The following is a 17,228-nucleotide window of genomic DNA, read 5'->3' on the forward strand; positions in this document are numbered from 1 at the left end:
TCCATCAAAAAACATGTTGCGAGATGAAGAGGAATCTATTTGTAGTCCTTGTAAATATTGACTGTCTTCTGCTTGCTTTTTTTTTTTCTCTAACAGATGCTGGTAATTATAGCGTTTGAATTTTAAACCTCATTAACAGCCAATCTATTCCACTAATTAGTGGCATCAGTCCAGTCGAGACACGTCTGTCTCCTGCAGCCGTGACGATAGTAACAAGTAATGAGCAAACACATCCAGTCTGAGTAACGTGTGGTTTTACGAACTTTATAACCCCTGAAAAAGAAAACAGTCAGCAGAAGGAGGAAAATGAGACAAACTGCGTTAATTAAAAGACTAGATGACACACACATTTCCAAACCTGCTTGTAAATTTAAAGGCGACTGCATGTTGAAGTATTTCAGATTCTTGGATGAACATGAAACTTTAATTATTAGTACAAAAAACTGGAAAAATATGTTTGTTCATTGATAAAAGTCCCAAACAGCTACGAGTCTGAATGAGCGTTTTGGCAAGAAGCTAACCCATCATGACGCTTAAAATTCTGTCGACCACATCGATAACGGCAGCTTGGAGTAAGAAACTGAGTTTTGTAGAGCTTATTAAATACATCGAGCAGGTTAAATATATTTACTTTTAGATTTTTGGATGAATTTTGGACATTGTGGATGTGAGACCGTTTTTCTCAACTACTGTTTCCAAGGTCAAGGATGAACTTTGAATCTCAACAACTAACATTAGCTTTTTAGCGTTGCAGTCCAGCTGACTTGTACAGAGGTAGATGCAGTTTCTCCTGAAACCACTAGATGGCATCATAGGAACCATCTCTACCACCACTCTTCCATTCGCCTATAGTTCTGGGCATTTTGCACATGTGGCAGATACTGAAGGTCTTGTTGAGCCGCATTCAGTCTGACATTAGCACTCAAACATTGTGATCAGGTACTTGAACGCTATAAATCAGGTCCTATATGACCCACATCAGTTAGTAATCCAGGGGAATGACGATGTTATCTTACCAGCAGTTGGGCAGGTTGAGTGTGATGCTACCACCTATGTGCTCACCGAAGCACATATATCCAATAGTACCGAGGCTGATGTAGAGGAAGGTGACGATGCTCATTCCCAAATACAGAACCAAGGTGAAACTCTGAGGTCTCTGCATCTTGTTCTCCAGAGGAAGAACCTGCCGACCCACAGAGACAAAGACACATCTCAACAACAGACTGTTAACAAGACAAAAAAAAAAATCATTCCATGATTTGTGAGCGACACTTAGAGGCAACGGTCCAAAGACATGAGAAAGAAAATGTCTTAACAATGTTCGTGCAAGTTTTTTTCCTTTTTAAAATGTCACTTCCTCTCCGGCGGTGATGTCTTTATTTTGGCTTATGGACATTATAATGAAGGCTAAATCTGTGTTGACATTTCAGTAAAAGACCGAAGCTCTCTTGCACGGCACTCGCCATATTGAAAAGTGTGATGTTCTTTGCGGTGCGCTGAGTGCTGTTAATTAAATACCAATGAAGAATTCACTCCTATCTAAAGCTTCTGCAAGAGTTTCCTGCTTCAGTGAGTGTTAAAGCAGTACGTGACTGAAAAACAAAAGCAACAGATGACATGCTGACATGTAAAAATATACTTTGGTGTTATTGGACAGAAAAGCTCAGCAAGTTTTTTCCTGAATTTCCAAACTCATGTCCAGACCACATAAGAAAAGACAAAACAGAAACAACATAGAAGCTTTAATCTATGTGAAGCCTGAATACAGTCAACTTTGAACTGTTCCTGAGTATGAAAAAGCACATTTATTTGTCTCAACCAAGCAGTAACGCAATAACGTGTGAAAACAGCTTCATAAAGCCTGAAAAATATGACAAATAAATGTAAAAACTAAATGTTGTAAACCACCATTTAACAGGTAAAGTTTACTCACTTAATGGTCTAACTTCCTACTACAAGTTCCTCACTGACATAAGTGATAAACACATGGGGTCTAAAAGCAAAAAATAACATAAATTACATGATAAAAACAATATAAATTCATGCTTTTATTTTAGATGACCTTCCACTGACTTCCCATATGGGAACTGTGTGTCTATGAAACCATTTACACCTGGTAGAACATGTGATTTGTATCTCATCTGGAAAAGGAAAAACACATCAATGCAGGTGTAAATGTATGTGGAACATCCTGCAAACAAAATCCTACAGAGGTTTGGCTCACATTGTGATCCGCTCCAAGTTTATTGACCAAGTTACCGACTCTACATTCATAATTTTGCACATTGAGATCCGATTACAAAGCAGACAAACTCCCAGCAACGAGAGCGCTTATTAACACCAGCTGTAAACACAAAAACCTGTAATCAATTGTCAGATTATGTTTCAAGATACAGATTGCATGATAAAACCAGGTGTAAATGACGTCTGATATGTTAATGTGCGTCTAAGCCTTCATCCAGTTATCATAATTCTGTCACACGTACCACTCCGATCCCTTCGAAGGCAAAGATGGCCGTCCCGAAGAAGAGAGGGTAGTCTTTGGCTCTGCCTACGCTCGGTAGGTTGATGGGGTATGTGATGTTCTGAGGAGAAAATGGAGAAAAAAAAACATAAGCAATAACAAAACCTTATGCCAAGAACTCTCCGTGGTCCTGCTGGACTCGTTCGTTGTCCTTGCAGATAATTAAGGCCTTTGGTAAGAAGTAGGATAATAGAACAGGGAACTGCCACAAGATAATGTGAGTTGGTGAACGTGATCCCTTTACATCACATGAAGACATGCCTCAGTTTCCTGCTATTAAATAATGACTGATTTATATCTAACAACTAGGGAAGCATTAAAAGTGTCAGCTGGATTTATAACCGTCAGCTATGTCTTGACTTTTAAAGGGGAAATGACCATATGACATAACTTTATATGAACACATTTCATCTGACTCTAGAAGTGAATGTCACCAGAGAGAGCCAAAACGTCAATGTGGTGCTTGAATGCTGAGTTTAATGGTTCAACTCCATGGTTTTAATATAATTATACATTCTTGGGGTTAAATGCAGAGCTAAAATATAAAAAAAACAGCACCAGCGAGCAACAAAAGAAAGTGATTCAAGAGTGTTTTTGTAATGTAAGTAGCCTCTATGTTCTAGTTTCCCACAAATTCCTTGCTCGGGTGATTCATCAGCCACAAAAACACCTTGCAGGGGCCGCGTGTATCGCTTAGTGCTGAATCTTTGTAAGGTTTCTGATGCAAGAAATTGCTTTCTTCAAGGCAAGGCTGTTTCTCAGGGATCATGTTGGCTATACATCCGTAAAAGGGCAGAAGCCGCGTGATGAAATACTCCACAGCCGGAAAACAGGTAATCTGGAGACTCTGTCACTACCAATTGTCCTGTTATCCATAACAACCCCAGGACCCAATCAGCAGGGTAGAACAGAGAGACGGATTGTAACACACACACACACACACACGCAGAAGAAAAGTGAGAGTTTAATGTGGCTGGCTGTAAACTTTAATGGAGAAAAGATCACATTAGATTACTGCAGATAAATAACAGATTATAATCTTGCACAAAGGGAAGTTTCTACCTCACAGAAGTCAGAAGATACTTTATTGCAGTGTATGCAGTTTTTACTTAGACCTCGATTCCACAAGTGAGTGCTTACGTTTTTAATCTTTCCTCCTTTTTTAAAGACAGATCACATGTGAAACAGTACGAGTCACATTGTTGACATGCAGTTAAGTTAATCTGTTTTACATGTGAGCCAGTATGAACTAACAATCACTGATCTGTGAGGTGACGCATCAAAACACAGTAAAACTGAGTCTGTTTGATTTAAATTAACTGGCTGATCAGGTGGATATTTGTAGTTCTCAACACACGCAGTCTCTTTATCGTTAGGCACATTTTATTATTTTAACATTATTGTCCATTATTTTATACTTTAATAAATAATCATGTTTTTATCATTTCGTGCATCAAACAAATCGTCTTTTTTTGATTAGGAAATAGAATCCTTGAAAATCTTTATTTATTGTTCAGCGAACCTTTTCGAACCAGATGGACAGAAAAGTCTTTGAAGATTCTGGAAAACCTTCATATTAAACAACTTAATGGGTTTTTGAAACAGCATTAAGGGGATTTATCTTTAAACCTGCATTCATTGTTTTTTTTTGGCCACTTGGGGGCAGCAGAGACAAGTTGTGAGCACCTTTTAAGCTGATATGTTACAAACAGCTGCTTATTTCCACATCCAGCCGGTACGGAGCAACATTATCATTCATTTCGAGTCGTGTTTCTGTCCATCTGGTGAATGTAAGTCCAATACTCACTCTCTTTTCACTCTTGATTTTGCTCTCTACCAACTCTTTAGGGAAATATCTGGCTCTTTAGCTGCTAAACACTCCACTCTGTTCACCAGCTAGTCTACAGCTAACTGTCTGTTTGATGTTTGGTGCTGGGCAGGGAGTGTACAGTGGCTTTTTAGAGCTTTTTCTCTGAAAACAGCTGCCTGCTGCGACCCAAAATGACGCTATGAGAGCACTGAGAGTGAACCAAAACAGTAAAAGTCGCAGCCTGACAGCAAAACAATGAGCTGAAACTCACTATAAAGCTCCATAAAGCAGAGGGGGGCTGCGGGAAAATCTGATCTCTAACCTACTATTAGAAAACTGGTTTCTTGTGTGCATGTTAAGAGAATCATGTAATAAAAGGTGCAGTAGGTAACAGCTGCACAGACCAGACGCTGGTGATAAATCCGGTGTTTACCGTGAGTGAGTAGAAGTAGATGAGGACCAAGCTGGCGGTCATGACCAGGTTCGCAACCAGAGAGAGGGGAGCCAGGTACTTCAGGTTGGGGGTGAAAACCAGCAGGATGAAGGCAGGGAGGAAGAAGAGCATGTAGAGACGGGAGTCGAAGCTCGGCACCAACACCTGGGTCTGGTTGGTGTAGTTTATCTGGCAGCTGAAGGTGGTGGCGTTGGCTGCTTCCACCACCTAGTAAAGGAAGAGGAGGAGGGGATAAGTCAGTTTACATTTGAGCGCAGGAGGGGAAACCGCTTCAGCTTAAGAGTTTAATAATGCAGATATTTTTCTGACGTTTCACTTTGATGTTAAGGAGAAGAAAGGTGGGTGAGAGCAGCTGTGTAAGTGGGATTCTTAAGTATTCTCCAGCGAGGACAGTTTGTTGTGAACAGAGCGGTGACATCTCAAGGAGGATCTACAGGAAGGACTTATGTCCACTGCTGATTTTAACTACTTGGAACAGCTGCTTCTTTTCATTAGCAAACAACTGAAGTTGTTGTTACAGTTGAGTATACCTGTATCTAATCAACAAAACTTCTAAAACAGATTTCTATCACAAGTTAACAGCATTTTTTCTGACCGAGAGTCAAACAACCCAAAGTATTAACTGTAATTTACAAAAATATAAAACAGAGAAAAGTAGACAAGCTATACATAAATGTTTGGTATGTTAACTGGAGGAATCAATTACATGATAAACTGATAATCAAAATCAAAATTTACATCATTGTACGTTTCTGTAGAATTACTTTCACTGTAGATCATTCAACTCATCATTTATTATGATTACCATCACCACAAACTCCCCCAAAAAAAGTTTATTTCCATGAAGTGTATTCATTATTGACAGAGGAGAGGTAACTATCACAGCAGACAGACACCGCCATCTAGTGGAGAGAAACTGTACTGTAAAGATTTTAAACTGGATTTATAGATCCAACAGTGGTTCAAAATGAATCACAGGTCATAGGTTTAAAAAGATCTCCAACCATAACAAAGGAGGCAAAAGGTGGTAAAGTGGTCACCGGTCAAAGGTCACACACAGCGAGATAAAAATAAAATTCCTGTGACTTAACAATGACAACGGATGATACGGAGGCGCCTGGGTAGAAAAGAAGTAAAAACTTGATGATTATATTCTGTTTTACTGTGAGTTTATCTCATTATCAGCATGTTTCATGGCGTTTTGTTGAATCAGTATTTTCTAGTCATTCTGAACTCTGTCACCTCAAATTCAGGTTAACAAACGTGAAGAGACGTTGTAAAACTAAATGAAGCAGAAGCGTGACAATACTGATAACCATCAGACTTCCATAATTACAAAAGTTCCTCCAAAAGTTCCCGTTAAAGACGTATCAGAGCTCGTTTCCATTTCCACCTCATGTAGTAGAAATTTATTTGCAGCTTTACCTGTGCGTGCTGTAGCATTTCATTTACATATAAATCCTTGCTGTTATGGAAATCACTTTTATTCAACTACTGCTCGTGACCTATTTCGTGATATCTACTTTGGTGTGTGCCAACTTTAAGTACAAAGTCGGACCTGCTCTATTTAATACTCTTACATAAGAGTGGACACTGTCAAATAAAACTAAAGCAACCATCCTGACTGAGGTGAGGCCACAAGTCCATCATCAAAGTAAACAGAATGTGGTTCACACACTACATTTGTGCTCAACCTCTACATTTATTGGGGCACGTAAACACCATGGATTTATTCTGCTGTTAGGTCAAAGGTCACAAAGCACAGTAAGCTGGATGCTGTGTTGACACAGCAAACAACATCCAGCAGCAGTTTGACAAGCAGTAGATGACTAATAGACCACTTGTAAATGAGAGACATTATGTTACAGTGCTTTTAAGCATCGGTGTCTGTCTGTATAAAGTCACTGATTACACGTTCTGGGAAAGTGACAAGTGGCGTGTGTGTGTGTGTTTAATGACCTGCTTGACATTGTCACTGAGGAAGACAAAGTAGACACAGCAGAAGCCGAGCTGAGTGATGATGAGAAACAAGTTCACCGTCCGTCTGAGAAGAGAGAGAAATGAAAGAGGTCAGACAGAAGATACTTACACAGTAAATACAGAGACTAAACTATGTAATCACAGGTTCATGAACTAACGCGTACATGGATGACATGAGTTTCTGAGGGGAAATACTGATATTTTTATTCCTGATTGCAATATTTTGTGCCTATATATATATATATATATATATTCAGTGACTATGAAGAAATACTTTCATATTTTGGTAAAGTTTGACAAGTTTAGAGGTGTTTGTATTATATTTAGACAGAACCAGGCTAGCCGTTCCCACTGGTTTACAGTCTTTGTGCTAAGCTAAGCTAACTGGCTGCTGGTTGTAGATTCATATTTATAGATATCTACTCATCTATATCTTGGCAAGACAGTAAATAAGAACATTTCCCAAATTCTTGAACTATTCCTTGAAATTTGACTATTTTCATGCCAAAGCTTTCTGGTAACGCTTCTCTTTACAAGTATGTATATTTCTGAATAATTACCAAATAATGTCCAAAAGTTCCCTGAAATCATTTGGCACTACTTTTAGGCAAAATAGGAATTTCATCAAAGATTGTCCACAATTAACAGAATTACTGTTGGATGATTATTCATTTACTGTTGGGAACTTTTTCATCCATATATGTTGAATTGCCTGTAGATAATTATCCTATTTTTGCATGTTTAGCTGAACTGAATAAAGATTCTAGGTTAAACTACTGACTAGCAATTCATCAGTAAATTAAGTGAACACTGTCACAACAATTGACAATTTTTCCTACAATTAGCACCAAATTACACTGACCTATCCACAAAACCTCGACGAAATGATCCATAAAATACCCAGAAAGTAAAGCATTACTATATTTACATCATTATATCATGTATTCAGTGTTTCCTCCAGAATCATATTCCATCATGAAACTCCACTGAATACATCATTTTGTAATAATATGTAAAAAAAAACAAAACAAAAAACAAATCCACCCTACGATCAGGACTACAGGGGAGGACTTAAACAAAAAGACAAACACTCATTTTGGCAAATATTTATCTTACCTTCCCCATTGTGAGTGTCTCCTCAGCCACGAAACATTTTCCATCCCATACTGCGCCGCCTCGCCATAGGTCAGAGACGGCCTGTTGATCCTGGAAATGCACAACATCAGTCAGATCTTTGTATTTTTGTTGTTAGATGTTATTCTGCCTACCCTCATAAAGAATATATACTGTAAGTTTCCCCATATTCACACACACATCAGGGGCTGCCTAGTGACAGTAAATGTGACTAAACTATTGATAGAGTAAAAAAAATGGTACATTGGCTTCTGCACATCTCTGAGGGATCGAGGGGGGAAGCGATTCTGACTCAGCGATAAGGAAAAACAAACACAGGAACATCTTTTCCCATGATTTTGATTTGTGACTCTTTTTTTATGTAGAAGCTATTTGTGACTGAGAGCTTTTTGTAGTAGAAGCTCTTCATTCATGTTCTCTCTCTCTCTATCTCTCTCTGTGTTTAATCCTCTTTAGCGTGGCAGGGCGGGGCTGGAGTATGTCCCTGCACGAAACAGGGCAAAGGGCAAGAGACACTGTGGACGGGCAGGTTGACTTTAACCAAATGCAACACACACATTCATGGAAATATGATAACGAGTTAAAGTGCACAAGTGCGTTAATCGCCTCCAGTTGTAAACTCCCTAACAGCTGTAATACTGATAATGGCTCACACTTGGGGTTTACTGCCTCATTGGTTCAAGTTTATACTCTATTCTACTGGTAGAAAATCGACAAAAGTGATATTTACTGCGGCGATACATCACTTCTGATTAGCTTATTACAGGTCACGGTTACATTATGTCTGGTTTGTGGAGTTGACAAAAGCCTCGATGGTTTCGCTCTAAAACTGTTTCCATATGCCGCTGATTACACGGTAGAAAACGCCTAAATAGAGTGCAGTCTGTCAGCCAGCGACAACAAACAAGTGGCTGTTGACACAGCGGACAGCTAAGTAAACAAATTACTACAAAAGCAGAGCTTAAGTGTGGTTTTACAGCATACACAGCGTTGGCAGGAACAAGCCACAATGGACCCGCTGTGAGAGAATAGAGGTGGTGACAAGAAATTATCTTCAGGCCGTGTTTTGAAAAGCAAACAACCGCGGCTGGATCGAGTACAGGAGCAGACAGTATGATGTAAAATAGCTTTCAACGAACCCGTTTTATATAAACCTGCAGTTACAGTTACTATATTGTGGTGATTATTCCTTTAATATCTCTGGTTGTGAGTAAAACTGCTTTATAGAAACTCTGAATTTACTGAACTTTTGCATTTTCTGGTTATTTTTCCTATAAAAACTTTCACAATTGAATTTCTAGAGAATTTACAACCATGTATTATGATATATCTTTATATATATGTATGTTTTAAACCTTTCACTGCTCTCTTTTTCAGGAATGCCCTGATAACATTCACACCTGGAAGCTGCCCAGTACAAACACAGTCTGATCTGCAGGCCACTGAGCAGCTGCACTGGAGTGTTTTTTGGGTTACTGGTCTTGCTCAAGAGGCATCTCAGTGGTGGTGGTGATGATGATGAGGGAGGGACAAGTGCTGCTTCTTCACTTTCCCCCACCCAGATTATTCCCGCCAGTCACAAGCTCGCTTCTCTAACCTTTAGGCCACTATTATCCCGAAATGATCCATGACGCAATAGATTTTATCCATATCGCCCTTCCCTAACTGGGCTGTTTATTTGGTGACAACACTAACATTAGTGGAACAAAGCTGTGGCTGCGATGCATTGTGGTCTATGAAGACTAGAGTGCTTTTAAAGTACTTCCTATTTGACTGTAAGGAATGTGTGTAGATAAGTTAATGTTACTTTCAGTTTACTATACTTATACTATACTCACTTAACACTGAGGTGATGGGAACATTTGACCAGCAGCCTCATACAGTGCACTGCGATGACGCCCATACACAGCAGACTGACTGGTCCCAGCTGGATGGAGAAAGAGACACAAGTCATGTGATTCATTGATTTAATCTTTGTATAACTGTTCTAGCACAATATTACAACAGAAGACTCTTTACGATGTTGCAAAAACTAAATTATATGGAGTCAAGTATAATTACTGACGTGTTCAAATAATGAATTAGTGATCTCAGTCGTTGCTGTGCAGATGCTTTACATTACAAGTATTCGGAGTATTTTAAAGGACATAAAGAAAGGTTGAAGACATGTGACTGGAAAAAGGGAAGTTATCAGTCTGAACCTCCTGCTACATGGAGACGCTCCAGTAATTCTTCGCTTCGCTTTCGTTAACCCTTTTTCTTAACATGATAAGTCAAGTGCAATTAAAATCTAAAAAGATGTAAAGTTCATTACTTCTTTCTAATTAACCAAGCTTTCATTAAAACAGTAATACTTCCCTTGATATCTGGCTTTGACGTCACAGTTCTGGTTTTTGGTTATTGAGAAATGAACCTTTTTGCAGTGCTGTGAGACAAATTTTTTATCTTTTCATGCATCGCACATAGCCGGCTTCACTGCTCTTTAACCACAGTATTTCAATATGGGGAAACATGTCACAGTTGCAGTCTAATTGCAGGTCTCTACATGATTCTGTGAACTAAGAATGCAGTTCAGGGAAGTGATGCTCCGGGAACAGCAGAGACACCATTGTGTGAAAATTCAGTAGACAAAAAAACAACCCTGATAATAAGAAGTATTTATATATCGAAGCACAACCTGTTTCTATTATTTCCACTTGTAAATATATGTATTTTTACTGACACTACCATACGATGACAAAGCTTCAAATTCTCACTATAATTACCGCAGTGTACTGTAAGCGTTACCACATCTGTATCATGTCATGAACGTCAGACAGGAACGGGAGCGTAATCTAATTTAGCGAGTCCAGACCTGTCATGTGACCCGCTCTGATCAGATAATAAAAATCTCTGTTCGCTTACCACCAGCCCTGCATTCTTTACCGCCAGAGGCAGGCCGAGCAGCCCCGTACCGAGGTTCCCCTTCAACAGGTGGATGAGAGTCTGACAAAAACTGCAGGAGGGGAGAAAAAGTTATTTCTACATTAGTCATTAGTCACTACAACAGGATTTTGACTGTTGTTATTAAGTGTATGTTTGCTTTTACGATGCGTACGAGGTTCCTGTCCGTCCTCCGATCCTCTCGTAGTTACGTTGAGGTCTGGACGGTCCGGGAGGAGAAGGACACAGAGCATCCATTTCTGATGGATTTTGGTCAGAGAACAAAGAACCTGAGGAGAAAGTGAGAGCAGAGGAATTATCACACAACCTTTTCGCAACCGACTTTCAACCCTTCCTGTTCACATTCTACTACTGACTCAAAGGATTAAGATAGAAACCAGTACAATGAAATGAAACTTTGACTTTAGAGAAGCACAAACACTGGGAGATTTTAGTAAATCTAGTTTAGTTTGATATTTACTGGCTCCTCAGTTTTAGTATCTGCAGTGCACCAGGCTCACTGCATTGAAAAAAAAGTCTCAATGACCTAATTTAATGAAGGAGATTCCTACAAAAATATCTCCTGTAAACCAGCTGACTGTAATAACCACATGACCCTAAATTATTTGGTTTGGCTGTTTATCATTTTGAAGTGGAAAAAGTCCTGTTGGACGGCCAAGCGGCCCTGCAGCTATTCTCAGCTACCGCTGGCTGCTTGTTGATAGATGTATGAGAGACACGTCACCCAGCAGCAGACTTCACTTTACTTCACTTTCTCACGACTGGTACTACTCCTTTTTCCTGAGTGCAAGAGGAACTGCTACTATTTTAATGTAGCCAGGATGAAGAGCGGAGGATTCATTCTTGCGTCAGGAATGTCTACTGACAGTGTGAAAGCTAATGCTGCGGTGAAACTGAGGCCCGTCCCAGCTGTACAGTCCTTGGCATCGTAACAACAGACTACACTGAGACAAATATTGACAATGTTGGTGGGTTTTTTTTCTTTAAGCATTTACTGTTCAGGGGTAGTCCAGTAGGGTTTGTCCTTTAATGCACCATTTATGCTCTGTTCCAATGTAAACACTGTACACCGTCCGCAAAAAATGTGAATGAACCAAAATAGAAAACAGATATAAATAATTTTATACTTGCTCTGGTAACAAGGAATCTTTTAGTTTCTGTGTCATTTCAACATAGCAGTCAAAAGACACATTTTTTACTGTTTTCTACATTGTAGAACAATCCTGAAGACATTAAAAGTATGAAATACATATGGAATCATGGAATCATGTAGTAAATGTAAATGACGATATTAAGCTCACAGTTTATAACGCCATCGTTAAGTCTTTTATAAAGGCTGATAATGGTGACCGCCTGCAGTCTAACGGCTGACGGTTAGCGATCGACGCCGACGGAGACACACAGACGCCCCGATGTCGTTTCAATGATGACTGTTTATTGCTTGGACTGGACATCGGAGCGTCTGTGTGTCTTCGTTGGAGTCGACTACTAACTGTCAGCCGTTAGTCCACCATCATCATCATCATCATCACAGCACAACGCAGAGACTGTAGGCTGTCACTGTTATCAGCGATATATAAGAGACTTAACGAGGTCAGGTTAATATAGTCAGAGAAGATAGTCCCCCGTTTGGTGCCGTGACCCGGATCAAAGACTTACTGTGTTACAAATAACACAAAGACGCTATTGATACAGACGGATCAGTACACATAGATCATCACTCTGAATGTCTATATAGTTATAATTAATAATACAGTCTCTGTCAGATCAGCTTAACATTCATATTTACAGTTTTCACACACTCAGCTGGGGGATACAAGCCCGGTCTGACTTATCGTTACCTTGGATACTGTGTAGCCTAGTATTAAATATGAAATATATGATAACACAGCATATAAATATGAAAATAATACAAGCTTACAACTATTAAATAAAGGGTAAAATGACTGACAAAATTATATTCTATATTACAAGATTTTGCTAGTAGACATAGTTTAAAGCTACAAGCTGTCATCAAAGCTAAAGGTAGCTACTCTGAGGAATCGAAAACTTGAGACATATTTTGCTTTGACGCTTTTTTGGTTTACTGCATGATTCCATATGTGTTATTTCATAGTTTTAATGCTCTCTGTGTTGTTCTACGATGTAGGAAATAGTAAAAATAAAGAAAAACCCTCAAATTCATAAATACATAGATAACATGTTGAATATAAACCCTGTTTATATGACACTGTATTATACCCAGAGTACAATGCAATGTTATATCGTCAAAAAGAGTGCGTTTGATTTAAATACCTTCACCTCGGATGTCTACGTCGCTAGAAGTGATCATGTTGGGTCGGGTGGTTTTGTGGGCGGCTGGGTGTCGTCTCTCCCAGCCTTGCGGATCCTAAAGCTGGGAGATCAGGGAGTCCAGCATCGACAGCTTTCTACTGCAACACAAAGAGATGAGTGTAAGTGTGCAGACTCACCAGTAGCACGGAAACAAAACCGAGTGCCGTCATGCTCAAAGGAAGTTACAGTGTTTATTGTTTTTATGATACGGTTCTCCTCTGATCCCTTTCAGTTAAAATTCAAAATCCATAGTGAGAGTTTAATTATGATCCACACACTTTCCCTTTGACTCTTACACCACAACACTACTGACACTACAGATAAGAAGCAACATCTCATTTGTAATCTTTTGTATTTTCACTAGCATAAATACATTATTAGCATTTACCTCACTGGTAGTGATTGACATCCTTGAGGTGGGCCATGTGGATAAAAGTAGCTATGTGTAATTTAATATCACCATATTGATATACATTTTGAAATGACACATTACACAGGAACTGGCTATTCCTGCTAATTAAATACCTGCCGAATCAAGGTACAAATATGCAAAAAATCATGTGTACATCTTCATTATGCTGTGATGTGTGCTAATTTTGTCTGTTTTGTCTCATGTCCATAACTTCTTTAAATATCAATAAAAAGAGAAATGTAGCCTAAAGAAAAACTAAATCCTCAAAATCTGCGAGAAAATATTCCATCCAATGAACCTGAGATCTGATCAATCACAGATTTGATGCCGTAGTGACTGGATTCTGTCTCATCTTAGAATTTTAAATAAAAAGTCATTTGAAATGTTTCTTTTTAATTCACCGGTGCTGATGATCCTATCAACTCTGATCCAAAGCTTATCGTATTATTTAATGAGAAGCAGTTTTCAAACTCGAGGATCCGGAGTAAATCAGACCCCTCCTGTTTCTCTGTAACCTGTTCTCCCTCTGCAGCTTTTGGGTTGACAGTCTGGTGTATCGGACGGTCTAAACCTCAGACCACTAATCCTTGGTGGTGTAGGGGCTGTTAGTGAAAACAGGATGTAACATCTTTATGACCTGCTGTGTGCTGCTGTCACACAAGGATCTGTACAAATGCTTTGCTGTTCACATGTTCAAATGATATGAGGACCACAATAGCAAATTTCTAGGAAGCAAAACTGGCGCACTCATTGTTTTAGCACTACTGATTAGTGTTTAACGACTTCAAACCAACTTGTGAAACTAGACTGTCTGCTTTTTACAAGAAATTAGCACATGGATGATCCTGCAAAACAAACAAAAGCTTTAAAAAGATGTTTATCCAGAAGAAGTAGCCCTTCTGAATTTATTACAATCTGGAGAATATTCACAGACTTTAAGGCTTCTTCCTCACATTAGTAGAAGTGTTTCTGCGGCGTTACACAATGAAAGTAAACAAGCTACTTTGAAGTGAAACTACAAGGCTTCTCATGCGTCTCCATAGCGTGAAACTTGATTTCTGCTGGTGGCTCCTGTCGGGGGACGAGCCAGAGTTCAGTAATGGTTTACTGAGCATGCAGAGGAGAGAAGTGTGAAATCCACAACAGGCCAAAGTGTCTGAATTATGAGCTACTCAGCAACTTTCACAAAGAGCCGTGACATGAGAGGTCTGAAGTGAGCACCATGGAAATGCAAATACCACGGTGCTGCTGTTTCTGTCAACAGCACTTCAAAACCAAAACCAAGAAGACAACAGGACGCTTCACGTTTACTGCTGAAACAATTGATTGATTAGTCAGTCAACAGAAAGTTAATCAATGAATAGTTTAAATCTGGCAAATATGCCAAACATTCATTGTTTCCAGCTTCTTAAATGTGAAGATTTACTCTTTGTCTTTGTTGTATGTGATAGTAAACTGAATATATTAAGGTTTTAGACTGTTGAATGGACAAAAAAAGCAATGTGAAGACATCACCATGGGCTTTAGGAAACTGTGACAGGCATTTTTCACTGTTTTCTGACATTTTATAGACCAAAATCGTCATGAGAAGTATGTGTATATCACAGGATTAAAATAAAGTCAAAAACAAATTTCCTTCACAGAATAAAATGCCACATCCCCAGTTAGCCAACTAGCTAACCCTCCAGTTAGCTAACTGGCTAAGTTAAATATCATAACTTCAGTTATGCCTAGCAACACCTCCAGTTAGAAAAATACATTTTCACTTTCAATATCCAGTCCAACAGTCCAAAACCCCACAGATATTGAATTTACAATGTTCTGAAACAGAGAAAAGCAGCATGTCTTCACATTTCAGAGACTGGAACAGCAAATGTTTGGTATTTTTTCTTGAAAAATGACTGAAATTATGAAACATTTTTAAAAATAGTTGCCAATTAATTGTCTGTCAATTGACTTATTGGTTAATCATTAATCATTTCAGCTCTAAAGCTTATGTGCCCATTTATATAGGCTATATACATACATACATACAATTACTAACTTTTGTACCATAACCCCAAAAGTATACTTCCTAGTGTATTCTCAACAACCATGTATAATAGTTTTCTTTATTCAATGATGGAAAGACATTAGATATATTCAGCTCAAGCTTCATGAGGTGGAAACAGTGACCTTTACATTAAAAGGTCTGATTGTCAATATTTAAACTGATCCTGGATGCAGCTTCCAGTGTTTACTGGTGATAAACTAACACACAGCACATTCCGTGTTTGATAAGGGTGCGGCCAAACCAAATCCGTTTGCAGTTGCTTTTTTTAATGTTTTCTAATGAGAGCTACTGTCCTTTCATGACAGCGCGCGCGCGCACACACACACACACACATAGACACACACACGCGCGCGCGAACACACACACAGACATACACACACAGACAGTGCAAACCGACCAGCTAAACCCGATAATCCCATCATTTTAAACTAATCTTTGGCCCGGAGACGTGTTGAGTGTGTTGAGTCGCCTGAATGGGCACGGTGATAGGTAGGGCAGGCAGACAACAAGGGACAAACATCACTGATGGGATCTGGCCCAGGAAACTACACCACCAAATGAGCTTATGATTAATTGTGCTGTGCCAAGAAGGCAGTTAAATGGGGCTGCGTACAAACGGTTTAGTTGCTACTTGCCTCCGAGAAAGACACACACGCACAGAAGGGACTGAAATAGCAGGAAAGCCGTTACAGACGTGGGCTAAAATGGGAATTTCAAGCGCTAAATTAGATAGCCGTTAACAAGAGGATAGCGACACACTTGTTATAACCTGTTACTCGCATTGAAATCATGACAGTTTATTTTCCTACAGCTCGACGAGCCCAGTTATGTCACAAACAAGGTTGGCCGACGTTAGCTATAGGTTTTCGATGCCATCTTTGTGTCTGTAAACACGGCTCATCACCTACCTCGGAGAAACCTTTGTGCTGTCTCTCCTCTGCTGGCGCTCAGGCTGGCTGTACCGGAGGCTAACCTCGCCACAGACCTCGTATTTTCATATCGTAGTCATCGTGTCTGGCTGAAATTTTACCGCACAGAAACACTGCACCGATTGAACGCAAAATAGGACTCACTCCGCCCGGGCTCGGCACCCCCGCGTCACAGAGCCAGCGGTGTGGTCACGTGACGCGGCCGAGGACGGAGTGCGTCGTGCTTGTTCGACGCAATGTTGCCATAGAGACGGATTATAACGTTGATATATTTAATACTTTTCTTTAAAATGTTGTTATACAGTTCTCAATTATTTGTATTTATATATTTTTTTATTTACATATTCGTTTTGATATATTTGACTACACACATTTTGTTTACACATTTCTTTATTCTAGTTGATCTTTTCTTATAGTATGTGCATTTTTTTTTTTTTTTTTTTTTTTACAGTTTTTATTCTACACTTGTTCTGGCCAGTGGTAATAAAGCCCCTTTGAATTGAATTGTAACAGTGTTTAAAGAAAAAAAAAGAAAGAAAGAAAAAAACCGCCGTTATATTTGGACGAACGTTAATACATTTCTGCTTCTGGAAAAAAACATTAAAAAATCTTAATCTTGGGAGAAAACAGGAACATATTCCAACTCACTATTGTC

The 17,228-nt window shown here is 39.2% G+C and overlaps 1 protein-coding gene across 3 annotated transcripts in view; it reads right to left on the bottom strand.

Moving 5' to 3' along the window:
* The window catches only part of slc36a1 (solute carrier family 36 member 1), a 48,120-nt gene extending 31,357 nt beyond the window's left edge, over nt 1-16,763 (bottom strand). The window contains exons 1-10 of one of the 3 annotated variants that reach the window (XM_067600036.1): nt 16,553-16,763; nt 13,141-13,274; nt 10,991-11,114; nt 10,807-10,897; nt 9,741-9,829; nt 7,885-7,974; nt 6,748-6,832; nt 4,768-4,995; nt 2,487-2,585; nt 1,017-1,183 (exon numbers count right to left, since the gene is read on the bottom strand). In XM_067600036.1, the coding sequence (XP_067456137.1) occupies nt 1,017-1,183; nt 2,487-2,585; nt 4,768-4,995; nt 6,748-6,832; nt 7,885-7,974; nt 9,741-9,829; nt 10,807-10,897; nt 10,991-11,114; nt 13,141-13,177 (1,010 nt within the window). In that variant the 5' untranslated portion in view covers nt 13,178-13,274; nt 16,553-16,763. Of the gene's footprint in view, nt 1-1,016; nt 1,184-2,486; nt 2,586-4,767; nt 4,996-6,747; nt 6,833-7,884; nt 7,975-9,740; nt 9,830-10,806; nt 10,898-10,990; nt 11,115-13,140; nt 13,278-16,552 lie in introns of all 3 variants that reach the window. The other 2 variants (XM_067600037.1, XM_067600035.1) reach the window with 2 other exon arrangements.
* Nucleotides 16,764-17,228: the final 465 nt, after the last annotated feature.

Source organism: Thunnus thynnus, chromosome 9 (assembly GCF_963924715.1).
Source record: "Thunnus thynnus chromosome 9, fThuThy2.1, whole genome shotgun sequence".
In the NCBI taxonomy this organism is placed as follows: domain Eukaryota; kingdom Metazoa; phylum Chordata; class Actinopteri; order Scombriformes; family Scombridae; genus Thunnus; species Thunnus thynnus.